Source organism: Microtus ochrogaster, assembly GCF_000317375.1.
Source record: "Microtus ochrogaster isolate Prairie Vole_2 chromosome 6 unlocalized genomic scaffold, MicOch1.0 chr6_random_2, whole genome shotgun sequence".
In the NCBI taxonomy this organism is placed as follows: Eukaryota; Metazoa; Chordata; class Mammalia; order Rodentia; family Cricetidae; genus Microtus; species Microtus ochrogaster.
Window position 1 is genome coordinate 2,485,557 of NW_004949095.1, and position 24,457 is coordinate 2,510,013.

At 47.3% G+C, this 24,457-nt stretch overlaps 1 protein-coding gene across 5 annotated transcripts in view; it reads left to right on the forward strand.

The window, feature by feature from the left end:
• Nucleotides 1–247: 247 nt before the first annotated feature.
• Nucleotides 248–24,457, forward strand: part of Rgs8 (regulator of G protein signaling 8) — a 43,492-nt gene continuing 19,282 nt past the window's right edge. Inside the window, exons 1-5 of one of the 5 annotated variants that reach the window (XM_013352538.2) lie at nucleotides 256–507; nucleotides 12,091–12,164; nucleotides 14,034–14,163; nucleotides 16,504–16,605; nucleotides 17,496–17,560. In XM_013352538.2, coding sequence (XP_013207992.1) covers nucleotides 14,138–14,163; nucleotides 16,504–16,605; nucleotides 17,496–17,560 — 193 coding nt within the window. In that variant the 5' untranslated portion in view covers nucleotides 256–507; nucleotides 12,091–12,164; nucleotides 14,034–14,137. Of the gene's footprint in view, nucleotides 508–11,550; nucleotides 11,793–11,818; nucleotides 11,968–12,090; nucleotides 12,165–14,033; nucleotides 14,164–16,503; nucleotides 16,606–17,495; nucleotides 17,561–24,457 lie in introns of those variants that run through there. The other 4 variants (XM_013352539.2, XM_013352543.2, XM_013352540.2 and 1 more) reach the window with 4 other exon arrangements.

Here is a 24,457-nt window from a genome sequence, read left to right on the forward strand (position 1 = left end):
AGCAAAAGCAGACCACCCTCTCTCTCCCTCGTTGGTGCCCTCAGTCACACCCTTACGCCTTCTGCTCCTGACTGAACTTCGCAGAGCCAGCAGCCCTTCGGAGGTAGTTGCCTGTGTTCAAACCATCAGCCGAGAGCCACACAGGCTTTGCCATCCTGCTGGAGCCTGCGGTCCTCCCCCAACTGCGTGGCTGCGCATCATCTGTCAGAGTGCCCCCCTCTCCTCCCTCTGCCTCCCCGCTCCCTCCCCTGCTCCCGCTCGCTGGCTTGCTTGCCTGCTTGCTTGCTCTTTCCCTTTTCATGAGATGCAAAGCCTGGCGCTGAGCAGGGCGCTCCCGAACAGCATGTTGCAGGAGCTCTTCTAGCGGCCTGAGGCGGCCACGCTCCACCACCCTCACCCATGTACCAGGAGAGGGCTGACTCTGTCATTCAGCGCTTCACTGAGCCATGCCCAGTTGGAGCCGACACCAGCCACATCTTCCCAGCTGCGCTGCCCACCACCAGACAGGTAAGAGAGAGCGGCTGTTTCTCCAAGGGCGTGATGGGTCCCTGGACACCAGCTGAGTCTTACCGGGAGACGCAGGACAGACAACAGAGAGCAGAAAGGCACTTCTGTCTTAGTCTCCACTTATCCTGTATCGGAGCATCCTCGGAGCAGGGCAAGCCTGCCACACTGGTCCAGAACAAGGATACAAGAATAGCTTCTTCTTTCTAGTTAGTAAAGGATGAGCTGTAAATACTCTTTCTTTTTCTTTTCTTTCTTCTTTAGCTTTCTCTCTGTCTCTGTCTTAACTCCTCAGGACCCGTGAAGTCTGCTTTCTGGCGGACAGGCATTCTGTTTCTGGCCTCATATTTTTAGGGGTCCCTGACAATATTGTCAGTTGATGTCAGCACGGTGCCACAGGCTTCTTATTTTTAGTTCCATTCATGTCTTGCTCAGCTGCTGCTTGGAACTGGGGTCGCCAGCACAGCAGCTTGACTGCACATAGCATCTGTCTTGTTTCTAGTCAGCCAAGCAGGTCCGCTAGGCTCTGCTGGTGACTAACACTAGGGACACATTCCAATGCAAAGGGACTCACAATGACAATGAGTTGGAGGGAGATTAAAATGCACCTGAGGCTACCAATGCTAAAGTGGCAAGTGAAGGGTACATATCCCAGCTACAAGAGACAATAGGTCCCTGGCACGGTGGCTGGTGATTTTTTTCTGGGGGGGAGGGGTTGTGCTGGGGGAATGAGGTTGTTAGTTTTTCTTTCTGTGTTAGAACTGCTTGTCATCCATGCACTGTCTATGTACTGAAGACCGGGTCACCCGTGGCTCAGGTCCCAGTGTGCTCTGACTTGGGGAGGTCTCCATCTGCAGCAGTGCAGGAATGCTTAGCCTAGCCTACAATGTGGCTTACTTTGGGGCCACTTGTTCTAACAGACTTGGAAATCTTTAGGGTTTTCTTAGAGGATACAGGAATTTCTGGAAGACAGGGAAATGTTTGCGAGGTCATATTAGTGATTCAGAAAAGTTAAACGTCAACAGGCAACATTATCATCGTGCCGATGGGGGCTGTCATTATCCTTTGGGAAACCACGGCCACCCATGTAGTTGTCTAGTCTTTATTAACTGCTGTCTCTCTGCTCACTCTCAGCTTGATTTTATTCCTATTAATTCTTTTTAATGTAGTGTTCGGATTAGCTATTTTCCTCTTGCTGGGACAAGATGCCTGACAAAGGCAACTTGATTTGTTTAGGCTCACCATGAGGGTGCTGTCCATCATGGTAAGGAGGACATGGCAGCAGGGATATGAAGCAGCTGGTCCTACTGTGTCTGCAGCAGATAGCAGAGGGAGATGAATGCAAGTGGTCAGCTCATTGCCTCCTTTTTAGTCTGTCTGGGACACCAGCCCGGAAAGATGCCACCCACAGTCAGAGTCGGTCTTTCTGCCTCAGTTTACCCAATCCAGACATGCCCAGTGGTTTTTCTCCTAGATGATTGTAGGTCTTGTCAAGTTGACAATATCACTCATCACAAATGGGACAGGAAAACCTGGGCAGGTACTGTTTATTAACCCCTCATCAATGGTGGCAAAGTCTTTTTTTCATGGGTCAGTGCACTCTGACCTGGAGATGGGTCCTAGCCATGATAGCCGTCTTAGGCATGGCAGGCACTCACAGCAGGTGCTCAAGAGTATGGCTGATTGCCTAAACAGAACATGCTTTATGAAAATCATTCTTCCCCAGATTGTGGTTCTCAATGATGGGCCAATAGGTGGACATGCAGAGAATGTGCTGGAAGGATGGCCATCCTGGATTGTAGACTTCCTAGAGCCATTGGCTGAATTTCCTGGGACCCTTCACTGAGCAGCTTCACTTTGGTGATCAGGAAAATGGGGATAATTGCAAGTGCTCACTTATTCCTGAAGATTTTTTGCAAGACTGCGTTAAAATGAATAAGAAAAATCAGTCTCCTGTGAAGAAGATGTACTGAGGAACTTTGCTAGAGACTTTTCATTTATTATGCAGTTTAACCTCTACTTTCTCGGGACAAGCCAGGGTCCAATGAGGCTAAAGCCACCTGTGAAGTTTAGAAGAGAAGTGTTTTTGTGTGTTTTGGTTTTTCCTCTGTAGCTTTAGAGCCTGTCCTGGAACTAGCTCTTGTAGACTAGAGATCTGCCCGCCTCTGCCTCCTGAGTGCTGGAATTAAAGGCGTGCACCACCACCGCCTGGCTGTGAAGTCACGTCTTAAATCTTGACCATACTGCACACGTGAAAGATTTGCTGCTACTTTGTAGCTGCGAATATTTTTCTAATTTTCTTTTTCCTGCTGTTGGGATTGAACCCAAGACCTCATTCACTCTGGTCCAACACTCTACCTGATGAGCTACATCCCTAAAGGTAGAATATTTTCTGAGTCCTATCACAGACTCTCTGTTTTGTAGTTTTTCATACCTTCTTCATCCAAACACCTACACCCCTGGAGATGTTGACAAGGCCCCGTTGCTCTCTCTACCACTTCTAGGTTAAGATTTCAACCATCTAGAAATACCAGCACTCTCCACAGGGTCTTTGACCATGCTCTCTGATGCAGTTCTTTTGAAATGTTCAATAAGAGGTTCTGGAAAAAGAGTGTCTTGAAAAAGCTGAGTGGCTTAAGGATTCCTTTATCTGTCAGGACAAAGAGACAGTGAGGATCTGCCTAGCACCTCTGTTCCTCAAGGGGCACCCACACAGCCCTGTCCCTCCTCCCACCTCCAGGGCTAACACTAATGTGAGCCGGGCATCTATCTGGAATTGAGGCATCTCAGGGAGATGAGTGTTCTACTCATTTCTCAGAAGGCTCTGGATTCAGGACAACACCCAGAGGGAGAACCATTTCCAGCCTGCACAGCGCTATTTTCTGTGGCTACAAGCTGCAGCAAACCCCATTCCACATCCCAGGCTCCAATGGCTGTGAATTCCCCATCTGCTGATCCAGGTGGTTAGCTAGGATGATACTGGGAGGGGAGACAGGAAAGGCATTGCCTGAAGCCAGTAACACAGAGGCTTAGAAAGAGTTTTACTTTATATTCGTGTGTGTGTGTGTGTGTAAGCCTCTTCTGCCCACAGCTGTGGACCCCAATGGCGAATGGGGCTGCTTTTGTTACTGTCTAAGCAGGAGAAGAAATGGTAATCGGGGACCCATAGACAGGAGGACAGAGTCACATTTCGCCTGTGTCAGCGCCTCTTTCCCATAGGCCTTGGAAGCCAGGTCCCCCTATGTCCTCATCCCTGGCCCTACTGCCCTTCCTACTACTGCAGCCCCCACCTCTGTCCCTACTTGGTGCTGGACCTCTGCCTTGTCTGCTGTGATGCTTATCATGAGGCTTCATGCTTTCTCGGGAATGAGTAATTTCAAATCCAGTCTGCTTTGACATTTCTATGAATTCTTATACATTGATATAGGAAGTTGGCCTTGCCTTAGTAACTTTAATTTCAGAGATTTTTTTTTTAAAAAAGGAAGATCCTAAGGAAAGGTGAATAGGTAGAATTAGAACTTGAAGCCATATCACTGATGCCTGGAAAGCCTGTGGCATTTTATGACTCCCTGCTGGCCAGCATCCTGCTCCAGACTAAGACATGGTCTTACTCACCTTCCTACTCACAGGCTCAGGCAGGTTTGACACTAGAGGATTTCTTATTGGTGTCAGGTGCCATGCGAAGTCTGGGAGAGGGTGTAGAAATGGGAATATATTTGCCCATGTAATGCCATGCATGGAATATAGCATGCCGTAAAAGAGATTCTTAAATGTCAGTTTAATGGAGGAATAAGTCATAAGTAATACATTTCGGTGTCCTGGATGAACTTGGGGTCATATAATAAGAAGAGAATTACAGGTAATGAGTTAGACAGATATTCCCAGGATCCTCAAGGATATGGAGTGCACTTGCTACCCTGGGTGGGTAAGGCGGTCTTCCCGAAGTTCAACTTGAAGGATGAGTTGGGTTTAGGCAAGTCGAGAGAATTCTAAGCAGATGGAATGGAACAAATAAGGTCCAGAGACACAGAGCTCTGTGCTCCAGAGCGTGAGGACTGGAGGGTGTGTGGGAGGGGGGAGTGTGAAGCTCAAGGCAGGGTAGTGATGGGCAGCTTTCATGGGAGACAAGACCCGGGTCTGAAGGAGTTTGTGTGTAAGTTCTTTATTAAGCTTGAACTTTATGTTTATACTATGGGGGCTTATAAGTTGGGAGAAAAAGGGACATAAACATATTTGGAACTTAAACATATGATTGCGGCTGCAAAACAGAGCTGCGTTTAAGGCCACAGACTGGGCTGCAGAGAGCAGATGCCGTGAGAACATCAGCTGGGCCCATGAGGACATGAGTCAGGGGAGCGGTAGTAGGGATGCAAGGCAGGAGATAGATTTGAAAACTATGGAAGAAATTTAATCAGCATGATTTTATAATTGGTTAAAGACAGGAGCTGAGAGAAAAGGAGTTACCTCTAATTGCTTCTCTATTTTTGGTTTGAATTACTCAGTAGATGGTGGTATCAAAACCCGATTTCACCAATGCCAGGGGGAGCCAAGGGCTATGGGGGTGAGAGAGGGTGGCGGAAGAGGATGGTGGATAAAACAGATTAGGAAAGGAGGATGCAATGTGCTTGGGTTTTAGGTATATATTTGTATTGTTGTGTCTGTGGTCTGCCAGAGGGTGCTGTCTGGTGATCCGCAGGTTATAGGAATCGGCATGGCTGAGAGAGGGGCCGGAGGTGGAGAAACGGTCAGTGTGCCCAAAGGCAGTGAGGATGAGATTAGCCAGGCAGTGTGCAAAAGCTGCAGGGCAGGAAGTCATGGTTAAAAAGTGGCATTTATGGGATGGGCTGGAGGAGCCAGCCAGAGAGCCAAGGAGAAGGGAGGTCACATGACCATCAAATATCCAGCCAGTGTCCACATCTTCCTAATTGTCTCATCAAATTTTTATCATTTTTGACTGGAATCAGGACCAGATATAAGATCTCTGTATTGCAGAAAAAAAAAAAAAAACCAACCCACTGCAACCATTGTCCAAGAGATGGGATTGTATAACCATGTCTTCCAATTTTATGTCATTTCCTCAGTGTTCCTCATTTTAGGAAACCCAAGTAACATTTGTAGGCTTAGGTACCAAAGCCTCCATGGTTCAATTTTAAAATTCCATTCTAGACACAGTTAGAAAGGGTAGTACAAAGACAAGAGAATAAAAAGGGTAGAAAGAAGAAAAGCCTGTGGTGAGTAGCTAGGTGATAAATGGAGGCCCAGGAGGGACAAAAAGAAACCATAAAGGCAACAAAGGCCAGAGGCTCCAAAAACCCCACAAATGTATTATCTTATACATTTTGTATCACCTTGGTGAGCTAGTGGTAAAAAAAAAAACAAAAAACTGAGTCTTTAAATAATAACAGTCTATTTCTATAGCACTTTCCCTCAAATAGCTTATTAAATAGCTGAACAGACATCTTCCAGGTAGTTCCTGTGTCAAGCAGGGAAGTGGAAGAAATCTAATTCCCATTTTAGCTGGCAAAACGTTGTTGATAAGACCAACAATAGTACAAAGGTGCTTCATGATTAAGGGCCACTTGCCACCTGTCAAGCCTTGTGGGAAACACCGTATGCCATTATCCCAGTTAACCCCGGTAACAAGCCTGTGACATTGGTATGGTTGTTGTCTTCACTGTATCCCACAATTACGACATCCAGGATGAATCACTTGCCCACAGACATGTCTGCAAAGTGATGCTCCTGGGATTGGCACTCGAGGCTCTCAACTCCACTGGGCTTCCCTTTAGTTCTCCATCGTTCCCCCAACTCATCATCTTACCTTTCTTTTGGTATATACTGACTCACTGGCAAAGTTCTATTTAAAAGAAAGCCACGATGACACCCCCCCCCAGTATAATAACAGAAGATGTGCTGGAACTTACAAAGCACCCACAGAAATTTTCATTTACTTTTTATATTCACCCTGGAAAATAAACAGGCAGGCGTGTTCGTCTGAGTTTTACAATGAGAATTCTGGGGAGTGTGAGGGGTATGGAGGGGAAGGTGTCTTTTAGCTCCTGGTCTTCTTGTCTCCCCTTCCCAAGGGCTGGGCTTATGGGTCAGTACCACTATGCCTGGGTCAGAGAATAAATTAAAGTTTACGAGTTCTTGCTCTTGTTAGTTGGTGATCACAGAACTAGTGCAGGCTGTTAGTGTTAACAAGAGTGATGTCCTATGGTCCTTTGTTCTGTATGCCCGTGTTTTCCTGCAAACCTCATGGGTTCTTGGCGTGAGCTGCTGACCCTTCTCCCTGACCCCATGATGTCCCTTATGGGAGCCCAGGAAGGTTATTACAAATTAAATATCTGGATGCTTGAACTGACAGGAAGGGGGGCTGTTAATGCTCAGAGGAATGAACATGAGATGCTTGTTTTTGTTGTTGTTCTAAAGTAGAATTTTGGGTCAGGTGTCCTCTTTCTGTCCTGCCCTTCCCTGTGTCCTTCCAATCTCCATGGAAACCCCAAATCAATGCAGCATATGTTGATCCAGGTTTCTACTGTTACCGGGAAGCCGAGCAGTGGAAATTGCTTTTAAAAGATTTGTGGAAGAGCTTCAGCATGCTGACCAGAATCCAAATCTGATATCCAAATGACTTTTATTAAAAGCTCTGAATGTGGTGCTATCTGAGGTGGCATGTTGATTAAATAAATACACAGGGGACATTTGGCAATAAACCTCTTCTTCTATCGTGGCTTTTTAAAATATTATAGTGCAGATTTTAATTCCTTTTATCATCAGTTTATTTATACTCTCAGGCCTGTATGGCAATGCCAAGTGCCCCCTTTGCTCCTGATTAACTCTGCCCTGCACAGATCGGGCTGTTGGGATAGTTTATTAAAGCCCTTTGTACCTGTGCCATTGTCTCCATGCTACTGCCCCCTGAAGCTATTAGCATTCTGTGGACTTCTCTCCTGATCAAGAGACTGCAGAATTCTTAACACATTTTCTCCATAAGGATGGCTTGGTGATTTTTCTTTTGCTTTTTTTCAAGAATTCAACACAAGAGCTGGCAAGATGTCACTTGTCACCAACCTTGATGACCTGAGTTTGATTCTTAGGACCCACATGGTGGAAGGAAAGTACGAACTCCTGCAAATTGACCTCTGACCTTCACGTGTGTGCTGTGGTACATGCCTACCACCTCTCCCCAAATAAGTAAATAAAATCAAAACATTTAAAAGAACTCATAAACGAGTTAGCCAGAGTGTTACACACCCACTCCGTATGAAGTGATGAGAGTTGGAAGCCCAGGGAGTCAGTCAGAGAGGCCGTCTTTCCGGAGTGGAAATCAATTTGGGAGGATTGGAAACCACAAATGAAATGGATCAACCCAATTGTGATTCAAGCTGTCAAAATCATACCGCAAGGTGGTGGGACTGGGATAGAGCGGCTCCTCTAATTGAAGTCCTTCTGAAAGAGCTCAGAAGGAGAGCTTTCAGATCAGAGGTAAAGGGGTTGGCAAAGGAGCTGGGAGTTCAGACACAGATGCAGGGCAGGATCTGAACAGAGGGAGCAGGTGCATGGGCGTGTACGTACGTATTTGAGAGAGCAATAAAACCAGACAGAGAAGCAGGACCGGCTCATTGTCAGGCAAACAGGGGAGCTGCAACTGAGCCCATCAAAGATTAGTATATAGATGATCTGCTTATGGCGTCTGTTCAGTGGGTAACTGAGGTTTGTGGGTGTGGGAGGAGGAGTTGGGCAGGGAGATCTGCACTGGGAGCTGAATAACCTCTGTGCCAATGGCTGGGAGGGGAATGAAGCAAAGGAATATTTCAGAAACACAATGATCAGATTGAAACACCAATTTAGCAAGAGGAATGAAGAAGATGCCAGAAATATCTGCACTTGTTACCCCAGGGATGAGGATGCAATGATGTCATGAGCAAACAGAGGGAGCCCTGTGGGAAGGAAGGGAGGACCGAGAACGAGGTTGCTGGGGGATACCTGGAGTCTGTGGCCTTGGGGTTCCTGGAGCTGTCCAGCAGAGCCCTGCTGGTGCAGCTCTAATTTCAAAGGAGTGCAGGCTGGTCTGTGCCTGAAAAGATGGTTCCCAAGGGGAGTGCTTTAAAATGGAAAGAGCAGAAGGGTCGCTGCATTGCCTATGGAGCCAAATCAGGGCTGGTCACCTTTGCTGGGAAAAAGCAGGAGCTGGGGTTAGTTTTCAGCCAGGGAGTCAGGAGCAGTAGCCACAAAAGCTTGACATTCCAGTCATGGCTCTAAGCCTAGGAGGAAGGTGGAGTCTAAGTGGGTAGATTCCGGCCTTCTAGAACTCTACAGTTCTTGTCCTTTCCTGCTCCATTTCATCCAGGAAAGAAACCCAAGGTAGGATGCTCGACTTTGGAGTCAGCTTAAGGTTTACCCTGGAGATTTTGTTGTTGTGTCTTAAGACAGGGTCTTCCTTTGTACCCAGAGTGCCCTCAAACGTCGCAGCCTTCCTGGTGCTGAAATGACACCTCGTTTCCCTCTGGAGTTCTTTGGTGGAGCCTTCCCATAGACAGACTGCATTAGGTTTGCACTCCTCAGACTGGGCAATCTAAGGTTCCACATTAGTGCCTAGGAGTATTTTGGTAGAAACTTTCAGACAAGTTTTGACTGTCTTCTTTTCCTAACGTTCTCCATCCCCTTCTGTTCTTTCCATTTCACCCTTTTCTTTAAGACTGCTCATTACGGTGTCTTTCCCTGAACATTTGATGTACTGCCTTTCGAGAGCGCATTATTTCTAAGGCTAATTGAAGACTCTGATGTCTGGTTAGTATTGAACAGCTCCTGCCCCAGACTCAGGTCCTTCAGCAGCCTCATAGCCATTCCCTAGTGTATCAGACAACACAAAACACTGGGAAAACCTGTGCCCCATATTAGCCCTGGTGGGGAAGAGTCTGCTAACGACATCTGTTTCGTGTAAGAAGGAGGGGCATGGCAGCACCAAAGTAGACGCCAGAAACCAGTTCTGCTATGTATGTATGACTTGTCTCTATTTTTCCACCTGAAAAGGGGGCTGATAAAGATGTTGGCTTTGAAAATTTATTGTGAGCACTAAATTAACTCAAGTGCAATGCTGGGCACAGTGTTTAGCACATACAAAATGATCCTTAGATATTAGCTTTGCGGACTTCCCCTTAGGGTGTAAGCACATCTTGGGCAAGAGAAATATTTATCGGTGGGATTTTTTTCTTATGACACAAAACACCAGGGAAGGATCTAGGAAGGGAAAAATTCTCTTTCAGCTTGACTCTGAATTCTAGCTAGCATCGTGTTTGAAGACATTTTGCTAAGCAACATGAAGGCACCTCTATCTAATGGAGGGACGCTATGGGCATTATTAGAGAGGGAGCAAGAGACAGAGTGAGTCACTGTGGGGGCAGGATTTGTATTTCATCCTAGCACCAGGCAATGAATGATTACAGCGCATTAATTTCACTGTCAGAACAAGGGTCATGCACCAATAGATATGCTCAGAGAGACCATGGCCTAGCATGACATAGGAGCAAAAAGCTCCCCTGTCAGAGTCATAAGACACAAATTTTGGTTCTTATGCTGCCATTCTGTATTGTACCACTTTAAAAAGGAACTTTATCGCCTCTAACCTCAGCTTCCTCATATGTGGCCTGGGGATAATAAGCTTCCTGATCGTATTATGCAGAATTGTTGAATGACGAGACATGTAAATGTTTTATACTGGAGGTAGTGCAGGCTGTTCTTGAACTCTTGATCTTACTGCCTCAGCCTTGTGAGTGCTGTAGCACAAACCTGGTTTTGTTTAAACATGTAATACATGTTGAACGAACTGGACCTGAAAGCACAGGCCTACAATCTTAGCTATTTAGAAGGGTAGCAGTTTCTGCCTGGGCTACAGACTGAGTTGAAAGTCATTCTAAGCAACTTAAGGAGATGCTGTCTGGAAAAGAAAAAAAAAACAGTAAGAAGAGGGGCTGGGAATATAGCTAAATGGTAGAGCGCTTGCGGAGCATAGGTAAAGCCCCTGGTTCAGTCCCCAACATTGAACAAGTCAAATAAATAGAATCCATTACCTTTGTTACAAAGTCTCTACTTTCTATGGAAACATCTTCTAACTTCTGGCTTGAGAAATAACTCGCCACAAAGGCCAGGTGTATTTGGAGCTGGTTCCTGAACCGACATTTAAACAGCCATAGAGACTGAGAGTGTAATGAAGAAGAGAAGGCAAGCTTTAGCCCAGAGGAATCTGCAAACTTCAGTGTGTATCAGAATCCCTGGGAAAGCTGGGCGCCACTAGTAGTTTCTGTCACCAAAGGTCTCTGCATGGAGCCTGAGCAGTAGCGTGCCCAACACATTCCCAGGTGATGCTCAGACTGCCAGTCTGGGTACCACTTTCAGAGAAGTAGGACAAACAGGAAGAATCTTCCTTTTGGAACAGCAGCAGACAGTGTGAAGATCTCTGTGGGTATAGAGGTTTGGAAATAATATTGAGGGGGGAAGAAAGATAGAAACAGAGATGATGAGCAGATCGGGCAGAACAAAGGAAAAAGTCTCACTCCACCACAAATGCAAGTCGCGGGGAAGTTGCTAGGTGATGGATGAGGAAAGAGGTGAGTTTCTACTGTAGGAAAAACCAGGTGAGAGGCAGGAGCATAGGGTTGGAAATCTGCACGTTCCAGGAGGCAGAGGAGGCGGGAATCTCTAGTTAAGGAGCGGGGGAGCGGTGTGGTTGGTCCTTGTGGGGTGGGGGGTTGGGGGCGGGGTGGGAATGGGCTAGGGGAAAGGTTCCTCGTCGAGGAAGGGGACAGCTGAGACTTGGCAGAGAGGGGTAATTTCAGGGCTGTGTGGTTTGGCTTGGGAGCTCAGTGCAATAGAATTGGGAGAAAGGGGGTGGAATTTAGATGTGCGACCTGCCCCGTAGCTTTCTCGCTCTCTGCATTTATCACATCACATCACACCCAGCAAGACAGGCCCCCTCCTCCTGGCTCATTAGGAGATTTGATTCGGCTTGGCTCCTGCTGTCAGCAGCTGTCTGGGGCAAGATCTTTATGCTCCCTGCTCCCCAGCGCAGCCACCAGCCTCCAGCCTCCCAAGCAGCAGCGGAGCTCATTAGAAAGGCACCCTTCCCCGGATTTTCAGCTACTTGGTGGCCTGAAAAGAGTTAATACCTACTCTTGGCTGTGGGGCAGAGCAGCTGCTGTGGGCTGGGGAGAGACTTCTCCTGAGCTGCAGCCAAAGGAGCTGCAGGTTAGTGAGGCCGAAGGAGGAAGGTGCAGGATGCGTGCCAGGTCAGCTCTGCTTGGGGGCATCTCCTGTGTCCTGCCAATAAGGATGGGCGTGCAGACTGTGCCCGGGAGCTGAGCCGCCGCCTGCTGGGTGTAGGCTGCTTCAGTATTTACTGGATGTGACAAGCAGAGAGGAGAGCTTTTGGGGCCGCTTGCTGCCTGGCTCAAGTGGTGGGAGGTGTGTTGTGCATGCATGCTTATGTATATGTGTATGCCTGCGTGAACCTATGCGTCCCTGCAAACATGCCTTTCACCTGCCAAGGATTTCACGGCTAAAAGAGAGATCTACTCTTTTCCTCAGAGCGCCTTAACCCGCAGCCTCTCTGACCATCCACTTGGCAAAGACCCGCAGGCCATGAGGACCGGTCAACGGCAGTAAGTATTGGCGCTGCCTTTCTCCTTCCTCGCTGGGGTGTCGGAAAGCTGGTCGTATTATACATATTTAATTAACCTGTCTCTTCATGCATATTGATTGCTTTCTCCCCGCTGAGCTTAATTTCTCTCCTCTTTATAAATCTTTTTTTTGCACTTATTACCCCCCTCCCCACCTTGAATGTCATCTTTTTCTACGGTGTCGGCTCCAGTCACTTGTGATTTGGTGCCCACTTCCAAGGATACTATGGAGGGGGATCGCGTCACACTGTTGAACTTTCCAGGCTCTGGGTGACCCCTTATCTGTCCCTTATAAGTCTGTCTAAAGCTAAATGAGACAAGAGCCCTGAGGGTTCTGGATCCTGGAGCGGACAAGGCAGCTGGGGCAGAGTACCCTGTGAGTTTTCATTTAGGGAATCAAAAGCTGACCTCACTCAAGGGGTGATTTTGTAGGTGCTGGGGCGGGGGAGAGGAGACAACTGGATAGCACCAGCAAGCCAGGGTGGGTTGGCTGCAGGAAAAGGAGGGAAGAGCCACAAGCAGGGGCAGAACCCAGGGGTCCCCTGCCCTAAATGACCTTGCCCGTGATGTATAAGGGGAGTGAGCTCTGGCCTGCTCAGCTGCAGAATAATAAAGGCCCCTGGCAAGATCTTCTCCCTACCCTGGGGACGGGTTTTTATAAGCAGGAGGAAATGAGGCGTAGGTGCCCGGACACGCTTTCTGGAGACCCTGAGAGCTGGAAAGGGCCTTGAGGGCTGACTTCTGAAAAGCAGGTGCTCACCCACTTAGGGCAGTGATTAAGGAAATGTCCCCTGTTGTCAGGGAACATGACCCACTGGGATGAGCCTTTGCATAAAAACCTGATTCACCCCCCCCCCCCCCCCGTTTTCTGTTTTCTTTTCAGTGTTAATAAAGTCATCCTTCTATTTTGTTAATGGTAGAATTATTCTGCAAGCGATTTTAAGAAAGTGTTTGTGAAATGTTCAGGGTAATACCAAGACAATTTAAATGGCGCAGTCACACAAGAGTCTTATCTATCTAAATTAGGTTCCTTTTTTTAAAATGGATCCTACGTTTGGTGGCAGGGTTCCCCAAGGGAACCTTTTATGGATAGGTAGGTAGCTCTTCCTATCAGCACTCTTTTGTGGGAACAATGGTCTGAAACCCTGCCAGTGACACTCATGGGAAGGAGAGGCTCCAAGCCAATCAGCCTTCAGCCTCCACATCTCCTTCCTTCATCCCCAAGTCTTCCCTGCCAAGAATGGGCCAGGCCGAGGAAGGTTCACCTCCTTATGAGCTAGTAAGAGTGACTTGCATATTCATCGCTGTACCCCGTGTTTGGGATCCCTGCCCAGGAGCATGCCCAGTGGTGAGGGTGTCTGGTGGCTCACCTCCAAGTCCCTTCAGCCCCCCTCCTTGCTCCTTTTTCCTCCAGCCCTGGCTCATTTCCACCTGGGACAGGTGCCCTTGGAGGGAGGTGGGAGCCAGAGCAGCATCCAATCAGATTATTTTGGAGCAAGTGTTGGCCTCTCTTCCGTGGTCCCTTCTGGACTGGTCACTTGGGCATCAGTCTAGTAAGATAAAGAGAACAGTAATTTTTGGCTTGCCAGGCCCATGCCTCCCTAAGGGTGCATGTCCCAATTTTGACGGCCAGTGGTTGGGGAAGTAGGAATTTCTGACCAGCAGCCAGCAATGGGAAGCCTTCTGCTATTTGTTTCCACCCATCTTTGATTGGCTACCCTTGCTGAGAAGAAGCCAACATTTGTGGGTGCTGTGGGGAAGTACTCCGACTGTGGAGAGCCAGTGGACTGGTGTATCTTACAGACAGATGTGAGAGGGCGAACCCTCTTACAGCAGACTCTTTGATTTTAGGTGAGACGGCTTGAGAGGGTGAACCCTTGAACCCCGCAGTCTCATTTCCTGCTCTGACGTCCCTGCAAACCAGCCCAAGGGGGTAACTGTAAGCGGATGCCTGTATGGCTGCCTTGCTGATGCCACGCAGGTAATGGATTAATGACCTGTCTTCTTGTCCTGCCCCTCTCTTCTTTGCCACCTTCTGGTCTCTCACCTGTCATGCTGTTTGAGCCTGGTCCAACTGTTAAGCTCTGGGTGTCCTCTTTGCTAGTTCTCCTGGACCTCCACTGCACAGGGCAGTAGTCCTGCCTTTGCGCTTCTTGCAAAGTTAGAGCCTTGCAAGTATTATCTGCCTTAGCTCCGTGCCCTCTTGTTGACTTGGTAGAATGAAAACTCTGTGAGTTACTGGGACAGGGGTTTATAGAGAAAAGGCAGATGAGAAAATGATCCTCCCCCTTTTCTCTTTCCCCTTTCTTCCTTTCCTCCCTCTCTCCTTCCTTTCCTTTCCTTCCTTCTTCTCTTCCTCCCTCCCTTCTCTCCTCCTTCTTCTCTCCTCCTTCTTCTCTTCCTCCCTCCCTTCTCTCCTCCTTCTTCTCTTCCTCCCTCCTTCTTCTCTCCCTCCTTCTTCTCTTCCTCCCTCCCTCAGTTCCATCTGAGCCTTTCACTCCTGTGTCTGCTCCTATCATTTCCCACCTAAGCAGATTATAACTCAAGTCTTGACTAGAAAGATAGAAAACCATTTTGTTCCAAAGTAAATTTGCTTTTATGAACTATTTGAATGGCTCAGAGTTGTCTTGAGGGCAGGCAGTACCCTTTAAACTAGCCTGTGCCAAACCTTGGCATACAAAAGCTTGTGTGGATTTGCCACTTTCCAAGAGTCCTGTGTGTGGCTCTTGAGGGCAGTGGCTCGACTGTTTTTATGACTGATGATGATCTCTTAAGGCACCGAGTGAGCCGCAGGCTGGGGCCTGACCTGAGGTGCAGCCTGAGCAGGACCTTTGCCTGAATCCACAGTAGTGATGATTCATTTGCTTGAATGGCCTGGTGCTGGGTACCCTGTGACTTGGAAGAGTGAATGAACACATAAGATGCTCTGTTTCAGGAGAGAATGAGTGTAGCAACTGTATGAAAATGCCACGAGATAGATGGAGGCACAGTGCAACCTGCCTGGGAAGAGAGGTACGGGCAGTGTGGTTTCCTGCAGGAGAGGGTATTTCTGGACCCTTGGATGCTCTAGCTCTCAGGGGCTCTGTGGAGATGCGCTGCAGAATACAAATGTCCATCCCTGCCCAGCACAATACCATCTCCCGAGACAAATGCCAGATAAGATTTCTGTGAACAAAGACAATGAGCAGGCCGGGCAGTGGAAATCCATTTGAAGTTAAGGGCAGTGATTGAATTGGATGGCCTCTGACTCCCGTATCTAGTTTCAGGGTTTGTGAAAAAGAAGGACTTGCTGTCAGCTTGTGAGAATGGCATGTCTTAGGACTATTCCATGACAATATCTACCGTGGCATGCATGGCCATTCCTTTTGTAAGCCAGACTGAGGCCCTGGTCTGATTATACCTTTTTCCCCTCTCCACTTACTTTTGCCCTTAATGTGAGGAATGGTCATGGTTAAAGGTCAAAGGTTAGCAAACTTCCGTTGCATTGAGCCTAAGAGTAAATATTTTCAGCTTTGTAAGCTGTGTGATCAATGTTGCAACTGCCTAAACCTTGCCTTTGAAGTTGAAGGCATCTTTAGACAGTATGTAAACAAATGGGGTGTTGTGTTCCTCTGAAGCTGTGTACACAGGTACATCATGGGATTGTAGTGTGCCAGCCCCCAGCTGGGGGTAAACAGGGCAAGTGAAGCAAGCACAAGAACTGTCCCAGGGGACACTGGGTCCCTGTTGACATTGTCTGTCGCCCTTCTCCCTGTGGTCCATAGCCACCCATGCACACATAGCCTGTCTTGGTGAGGTGAGCCGAGAGAAGCTGATTGGGAATGGACTTTCCTTGAATCCCCACACTGTGTGTTCGGACTCGCTCTGCTGTGCACCCCCTGCCTTTTGAGGTTCCCCTCTCTTCTGTGTGAAGGCCCTGCTTTCATGGCCCTGTAGTTTGGGGTTGCTGCCCCACCCCTTTGCCCTTCTATTGGGAAAGCAAAATTGCGGATTGCTATCCTGTCACTGTTTTCACTCCCTACAGAGAATCCTAACTTAGAAATTCTCCCAGCTAATGACCTCCATTGACTTACCATCAACTTGCCATGTCAGTTTTAAAAGGCCTTCAGCCTCTACGGGAAGGGCAGAGGAAGGGCCCCACACCTATTATTACTATGCCTATAGTGACACAAGGCGTGAGCACAGCCCTTGCCTCTAGTCCAGCTGATGGAGTCTTCAGGGCCACCTGGGGTGGGGAGGGTGGCGGGTCCAGATGTCTTTTATAGACCTGGCAGTTGTGATCATGACAGCCTCCTTCTCTCTGCCTCTGTATCTGCTGCAGGAACAAAGGTATGAGGACTCGACTGGGGTGCCTGTCACACAAATCGGACTCTTGTAGCGACTTCACGGCCATTCTTCCCGACAAACCCAACCGTGCTCTCAAGTGAGTGGTGGGCTGCCTTGCGTTCCTGGGTACCCACACTGTGGGATGTCTCTGGGACCTTTTGTCTTTAGTGAGTTTTTGAGCAGATCAACCACAAGACAATATGCTCTGGTCTCTTGGCAGCTCCTTTCCTACCCCTGCATGTGAGTGACAGGAAGGCATATAGCTCAGTGACATCAGGTGGGAGCCCTCATCCTCCTGAGAAACAGTATTGCCATCAGTGTCCAAAGCGCTGGGTAGGGAAGTACAGTTCTTTATTCTACTTACTTGCCCATCTACGCTCTCAATTTGGAAATAAACATCCAAAGTTAATCTAAAAATACGCTTAGATTCAGACTGCCCAGATTCTGCACCTAGTCTGTGCAGACACTGTATTCAATGATGTCACAAATGTCGCCTTGTTTCAACCTCACTCACCTCGGAAAGGGGCATCGTTGTCTCCATTCCAAGGGGTGACGAATTTGAGGTGACAGTAAGAGGTAAGCTGAGCCTCTTTTATTCCGAGACTAGCCCCTCCCCCCCACCCCATCACCCTGACATCTCGAAATTACATAGCTCTATGTACTTTTATTGTTCACACCAAGAGTAATATACGGGGTTCTCTGAACTCCCATCCAGGGCGACTCTTTTCTCTGGTATTGGGGGACGAAACCCAGAACCTCATTCGTGCTAGGTAAGCACTTTGCCACTCCGCTATAGACCCCCCACACACACACTTAGAGATTTCCCCAGCTATTACTTGGAAAGTATCGATTTACAGCAGAATCGCAGAGACCCAGGTATGGCATGTATTCGCTCTCCGCCAATCTGAGGAGTCCTGGGCAAATCTGAGGGGTGGCTGGGGGAGAGGAGATGTCAGAAATACTCAGAGAGATGCTGTTGCTTCCTAGGAGACTCTCCACAGAAGAAGCAACGAGGTGGGCAGATTCCTTCGACGTGCTCCTCTCTCATAAGTGTAAGTAGAAATCAGGTCACATCAGGCCGGAGCAAATCATCCATGTGGCAAAATATACAGCGAACACCTCCTGGGCTCAGTATACTCTGCTGAGACCCCAGCCCTCTAGAATCCTGTACACAGCAGGAGGAGCAAAGAGACAAGCAAACGGGCATTTTTAATGTAGTGGGGTTAGACTGTATTCAAACCATAGAGACCCAAGGCTCTTAATCATTATTTTATATTACATTACATTATATTACTTTTTTATTTATCAGATCTGTGCTCTCACTGTTGGCCCGTCTTCGTTATTAGATATTTGGGTAGGCATGGTGGAGGGCCGGGAAGGTAATTCAGTGGTTGAATACTTTCCTAACGCCTGTGAGGTTCTGGGTTTAACCCTCTTCCATCCTGTTTTTGAGCTGGGGTCTTTTGTAACTTAGGCTGGCCTCAAACACGTTATGGAGCCAAGGATGGCATTGAACTCAGGCTTCTCCTGCTTTCACCCACCACCTTCCCAGCACTGGGCTTACAGTCTCACTGTGACTGGCCAACCAGCAACGTTAATGAGACAGAAGTCAGCTTAGGTAATGGGAGTTATGGACCGACCTGAATGAGAAGAGCCAGGCTAGATCTCACACAGGGGAATTGACTCTCTTCCTCCAAGTCACTGGGCTACTTAGTCAAGTGAGTATTCTGTGTATTTTAGCAATCCCTTGGATTGACAGAATTTCAGTCTTTATCTCAAGGGATGACGATCTCAACTGTATTGTGCCCCCACTTCCTGGCTAGAATACGGCTTTGCCCTCCCTCCTCCTCTTCTACTTCCTCTCTGTTCAGCTGTTGTGTCTTTTGTTTCCTGCAAAGGCAGGAAGAGTTGTGCATATTGCAGTGTTTAGAGGGCAGTTTATCATTACTCAACGCTTCAGCTCTTTTTTTTTTCTCATCATGAGCAAGTCCAAATTTGCTGGGCTTTGAAATCCCTGCGGCATTAAGCGCATGGAAGTGGCAGGGCAGGGGCGGGAAGCAAAGAGGGGGTGTTCTGAGGAGACAGGAAGGCTGCAGACAGACATTCGGTGTTCCTCCTCAATTCATCACGTCAGTGTGAGATCTGGGAGCATAAGGGCTGCTTGCATTTTGCTATTTAATCAGGGGATGTGTTTCTGGACAATTAAGTTGAAGGCTGTGGGTGGGATTCAAATCTGGGCTTTCACTGTTGATCCGTCTTGGTTACTAGATACTTGGGCAGTCATGGTGGAGTCCCTTGGTTTTCAGCAGATGCCATTAAATGTGATTTTACTTGTCCCGGTTTGGGAAGGTGGCTCGGGGGTTCAGTACCCGCCTAGCGTGTGGGAGGCTCCAGGTTCAGTCTTCAGCATTGTGTCATCATCATCTTCATCATCACCATCATCCGAAAACAAGAAGTGATTTGGCTTTTAATTTGATGACATTGCTTCCTCTGACTTTGCCTCTTGTTGTTAATAAACAAATCAACAAATACTTCATGCATGGAGGGGTATATGCAAGTATGCATTTGCGTGTGCGTGAACCTGTGTGCACAGGTGTGTGTGCGCACATTTGTGCATGTGTGGGGAGGCCAGAGGTTGCTGTCAGGTATCAATCTTCTACCATTTTCTACTTTATTTATAACATTTATCTATCTATCTATCTATCTATCTATCTATCTATCTATCTATCTATCTATCTATCTAGTGTGTGGAAGGGTATGGCTCATGCATGCCTCAGTGTACCTGGTGAGGTCAGCAGATAACTTTCAGAAGTTGGTTCTCTGCTTCTACTGTGAGGGTCTTGAAGGTTGAATTCAAGTGTCAGGCTTGGTTGCAAATGCCCTTCCCTGCTGAGCCATTTTGTCAGCTATCCACCATATTTTATTGAGATGCTCTTTCAATAAACCCGGGGCCTACCAATTAGGCTGGGCTAGCTGGTCAAGGAGATCTAGGAACCTTCCGGTCTCTCCTTTCCAGGAGCATACACATCGCACTCATCTTTCTATGTGGGTGCTGGGGATCCAAATCCAGGTCCTCATGGTGGCACCGCAACTGCTTTGCCAACTGAGCCATCTCTCCAGCTAAACAAATTCTTTTGAATAGATTTTAAAATAAACTGCAATATCTAAGAATAAGTGCATACTATAAAAAATTGTGATTTTGGTATTCCATGGAATCTACTTAGGCAGTAAAATAATTCAGTGTGGGGATACAGCATATGTAGCAAACCGTCATGCCCCAATAGCAAGCTCACATAGTGAATTTGCCAAGGTAGTGACATATATACGATATTTAGAATTGGATGGTAATGCTTTCCTAAAAACCAGGTTATTGATTATTTTTTGGGAGTCATATTCTGCCGAACAAGTGTCGCTGTCACTTTTTATCTTCTGGCTGGCTTTGATTCAAGGTCATCCTAAAGTTTGGTTTCTATTTCAGCCTCACATTGATTCACTCAGTTCAAATCCCTGAGGCGGTTTCCTCATTCTAAAATGGGGTTAGAGATGCCTGATTGTTCGCTACCTCTGGCAGACAGGAAACTAACCAAGTGGACACAGCCAGAACTCTGGGCTCTTTACTCAAGATGCAATGTAACGATACCGTGGGCTCTTTTTTTTTCCTTTAATGATACATTTATCTATTAAATGCAAAAATGAATACCTTGACAGTGAATTTTGTATCCAGCTGTTAACATTAAGTCAGTGTGAGATCTAGAGATTCAGTTTTATCTGCTTGATTCTGTGACTCTTGGATCTGCAGCCGTTTGGTCCTCCTGTCACGGAAGCGTTTCCCAGAATGCTGTAACATTTCCCCAAGATGGGAATCCCAATAACGGGTCACAGCTGGCACCAATTTGCTAATTTTCAAAGTACTACCAAAAAAAAAAAAACCCCAAAACAAACAAACAAACAAAAAACCCAGGCTTTTTGAACTCTGAAGTTCTCTAATCCTTCTTGAAGTCAGGTTTTGCTTTTATTTCTATTTAATATAGAAATAAAAAACCCGCGGCATGAGAGTTCTAAGAAAAGGGTATTTAGGGTCACTGGTAGAGGAACTTGAAGCTTTTAGGATTTGGGCATCTATTCCCCCTGTGAGAAAAGCAAAGCAGTCTGAACCCAGGCCACCTTAAAAGATGCTGACAATGTTCTAAGAGTCTCATTAAGTTGGGTTGGTACTGCGAGTCAGTCAGGCCTGATTAAACTTCTCCATGGGGATTTCACATGTGCCTGTCCTTGACAGCGCTAATGGGATGTGTGCAGAGCTTCTGATTAAGACACGTGCTACCCCAAGGAGTAAAGAGTACAGAGTTCCTGAATGACTGGGACCCAGAACCGTGGGTGTTAGTCTAGAACCTGCTCTTCTGTTGTTCTTCACACCGAGGTCTCTGTCCTTCCCACCCAGCTTTTTTTCATTTCATGGGACCAGGTAATTATTTTTCCCCCATTCTCTACCTCTGGAGCATCTTTGCTGCCCTTGATCTGCTGCTGCTCTGAATGCTTATTTAATCATTTCTCAAAGACGTGCTTATTCACTATGCACAGATTCTGTGCAGCTGCGGGGGCGGGGGAGCACAGGTGAAAGAAGCCGCGGTCTGTCTCTGGTAGAGAATGAAGGTCTTTGAGAAGTCAGGTGAGCTCACAGATAAGGCAAGGAGAAAACTAGTGTTCTTATCACACAGCAGACCGGCTTGGAATTGCAAACGGAATGCTGACTTCCAATTCTGCTCTCCTAGTGTCAGAAGTCCTACTGGTTGGGGAGGACGGTTTCCAGCAGTCATGGAGCAGGCTTGTGGATGGTGAAGTGCAGAATATTAGCTGGTAGTCAGATCTATGGGCCTGATTTTGTTCCCGGTTTACTCTTGGATGCTTAGGTGACCTTCACGGAAACCTTGGCTATTTAGGAAATCAGATTCCTCACTTGTCCAACAAAGGAGCTGGAGCAGGAGGTGACAGAGGCTGGATTTAGTTCTACCTTTGTCCCTGAGTGCTCTCTGGAGCAGACGTGAGGCTAGGTGATAGCCAATCACCTGTGGCAGGTGGTTTGCCTAGGCACTGCCAGGAGGGTTATGTAAGAGAGCTTTTCAGCTGAAATGGCTCCAGCAGCCAGAAGGGGGACCAAAGCACCTGTGTTCTTTCTTTCGCGCACTACATGGGCTCAAATCTCAGGCAAAAGAAGGCAACTTTGCTATCTTCAAAACCCTAGAATTAAAAAAAAAGATATGGTGGAAAATATTTAGAGTTGTCTTTATTTCCCATTGTATTTGTTTCCAGATGAGTGCAGAGGAAAAGCTCTCATGGAGGCCTGAGAGCTAATCACTTGCTAAGTGCTTTTCTTAGACACTAACAAACGCAGCTGAAATTGACACTGCTGATGGCTTCATTAGGAGAAGGATGTCTAATATGTGCTCATTTGGAAGCTTTTCCCTGTTCATCCAATTACAATTAGACTCGATATCTGAATCGCGCATGTAGTCTGCCCTGAAGGGGGATGTGAGCGTGTGTGTGTGTGTGGGGGGGTGTGTGTGTCTGTGTGTGTTCACATGCCCAGAAGCCTTTCTGCACTGAAGCTTACACCCAACAGAACCAATCCTCCTCATTTGTGGGAGGTCTGCTAGGCAGCTGGAAGACAGGAAAAACAGTGTGCTTATCTTTTGTTTTATTTTTCATGAAGTTCAGGCATGTGCCTGTCTGTCTTGCTTTTAGAGGGATATTTAGCCCTGCGCTCTGAAGAAATATTCTCGTTCTGCTTTCCCTTCCCTTCTTTCCCTCCCTCCTCCCTCCCTCTCTGTCCTCTTCTCCCCACCCCTTTCTCCTTTTCATTCTGTTTCCTCCTCCTTTTGTCTTTGTCTTGCTCGTGCACCCTTCCTACCTTTGGTCCCCACTCAACTTTGGACATAAGTTGAGTTACGGTTTTAAGTGTACCTTCAGGCTGCATGTTTCTCCTCTCTCTCTCTCTCTCTCTCTCTCTCTCTCTCTCTCTCTCTCTCTCTCTCCCATCTGGACCACCCAGCACTTCCCTCTGGGCACTGAATGTGGCAGGCACTCTTGTTTGATAGCTTGTGTGGAACCTGGAGAAAGGCTTCTGTTCACTTGGCCCCATGGGGACCGGGGAATGCTTGGTTAGGGGAAATGGGCCACTGAGAGTCCTTTCACAGTCATGCATTGCCTGTCTCTGCAAACCGAGACCAGTGGAGAAGACTTCACTGTCTAAAACTTAACCCCCTTGAGATGATGGCTGAGATATGAAAACACGTAATAAGTTGAACTGGTCACACAGCCACTAAGCAAAAGATCCCAAACAAATGACCAGCTTGTGTAACACTCGAGAGTATTCTTCTAAGTGATCTTTAACTCTGGAACAAATAGGCTTCCACTTATCGTACAGCTCTCCCCATATGCTGTCTCTAAGCCAGAAAAGTCTAGAAATGTCTTATTTAAAGTGGGAACCAAGGAAGGAGGCAGCAGCCCTTGAGGGAGTTTGCAGGAAATGGAAAGTTTGGGATCTTATCTGAAACCTGGGGAGTCAGAGTTCCTGGGGCTTGAGACTGGGGTGTGTTTTCCCTACAGTGGAGAGCCCCGTGGAGGCACCAGAAGCTGTTTTCAAGCACAACTGTGCAAAACAGGGAAGGACGGAGTTCTGGTGGGGCGAGTGGCCTAGGCTTTTGGAGAAACAGAGAATTTTGTGTTGCATGGAGGGCCTCAAATCCTCAGGCAGCACCCTTTCATGGCATATTAGTGTCACGGATTCCACGTGTGTGGTGTGGAGGTTTTCACAAGTAGGAGGAGAAAAGGAGAAGAAAAAGAAAACAAACAAACAAGCGAACAAAAAATGTGTCTTTGGGTGTTGCAAAAGAACAGAGGCCGAGTTAGAGACAGATATGTGAAGTAGAGCTGGATAGGAAAGACATGTCTCCGTTTCCTTGTCCTGATGTCAACATTGCTGTATGCTGTACCTGGGAACATAGGGGCTGCGTGTATCCTTGCTGGGAGGACTGCAGGGCTATAGGCAGCTCGTAAGTGCGTGTAAATGGTCTGTACAGAAGCAGCTGTACAAGTTCCCAGCACCCATTCTGTCACTTTTCAGCAATGTGACCTTATGCCAATCATCTACTCTCAATGAACGTCACTTCCCCTCCTCTGTGAAAAGAGAATGAGTGTGCGGTGCAGGAACTCAATGTGGTTGCTGTCCCAAATGCTAAGTGGGGTGACTGGAGCATGGGGGACTGGACGAGGGATAGCTGCTTTGTTGTTTTTGCTTTAACACATTAACTGCCCTGAGAAAATACGCATTTTGTGCATCCCATGTGTGTGCCTGAGCTAATGTGAGCTTCCTAATCTCATAGACAGCTTGAAGCCACAGATCAGGAAAGAGTGAGAGACCCCAGGGATGTTTCCCGTTACTCAACCCCTTCAGTTCCTGAGCTTTTCGGATCCCCTCAGGTCTTCCTACCCACCTCCCTTGATGAATGTAGGAGAATCTGCTGAGTGTGGTTTTGAAAAGCCTAGTAGGTAAAATAGAATGTGTTCTCTGCTTTGAGAGTCCTGGCAATATCCTTCTATTCAGTTCAACTGAGAAATATTCTTTCATACTGAATTTGGAGATCTTTTAGGCTATGAACTAGTATCTGGGAGGTTTATAGAACTTCTTTATTGGGGATAAGAGCTCTGGGATAGCCCAGGGTCTCCTTCCTTCTGCTCCCGTATCTTAGGAATAGGAAGCTGCATAACCTCAGAATGTCAATGCCTCTTCGTGTTCTGGATAGGGTGTCATCAGTGTCTCTCAGGTCCTTTCTGACTTACAGTCCTACTATAATACGCCATCCTGGTATTCTCTCTCTCTCTCTCTCTCTCTCTCTCTCTCTCTCTCTCTCTCTCTCTCACACACACACACACACACACACACACACACA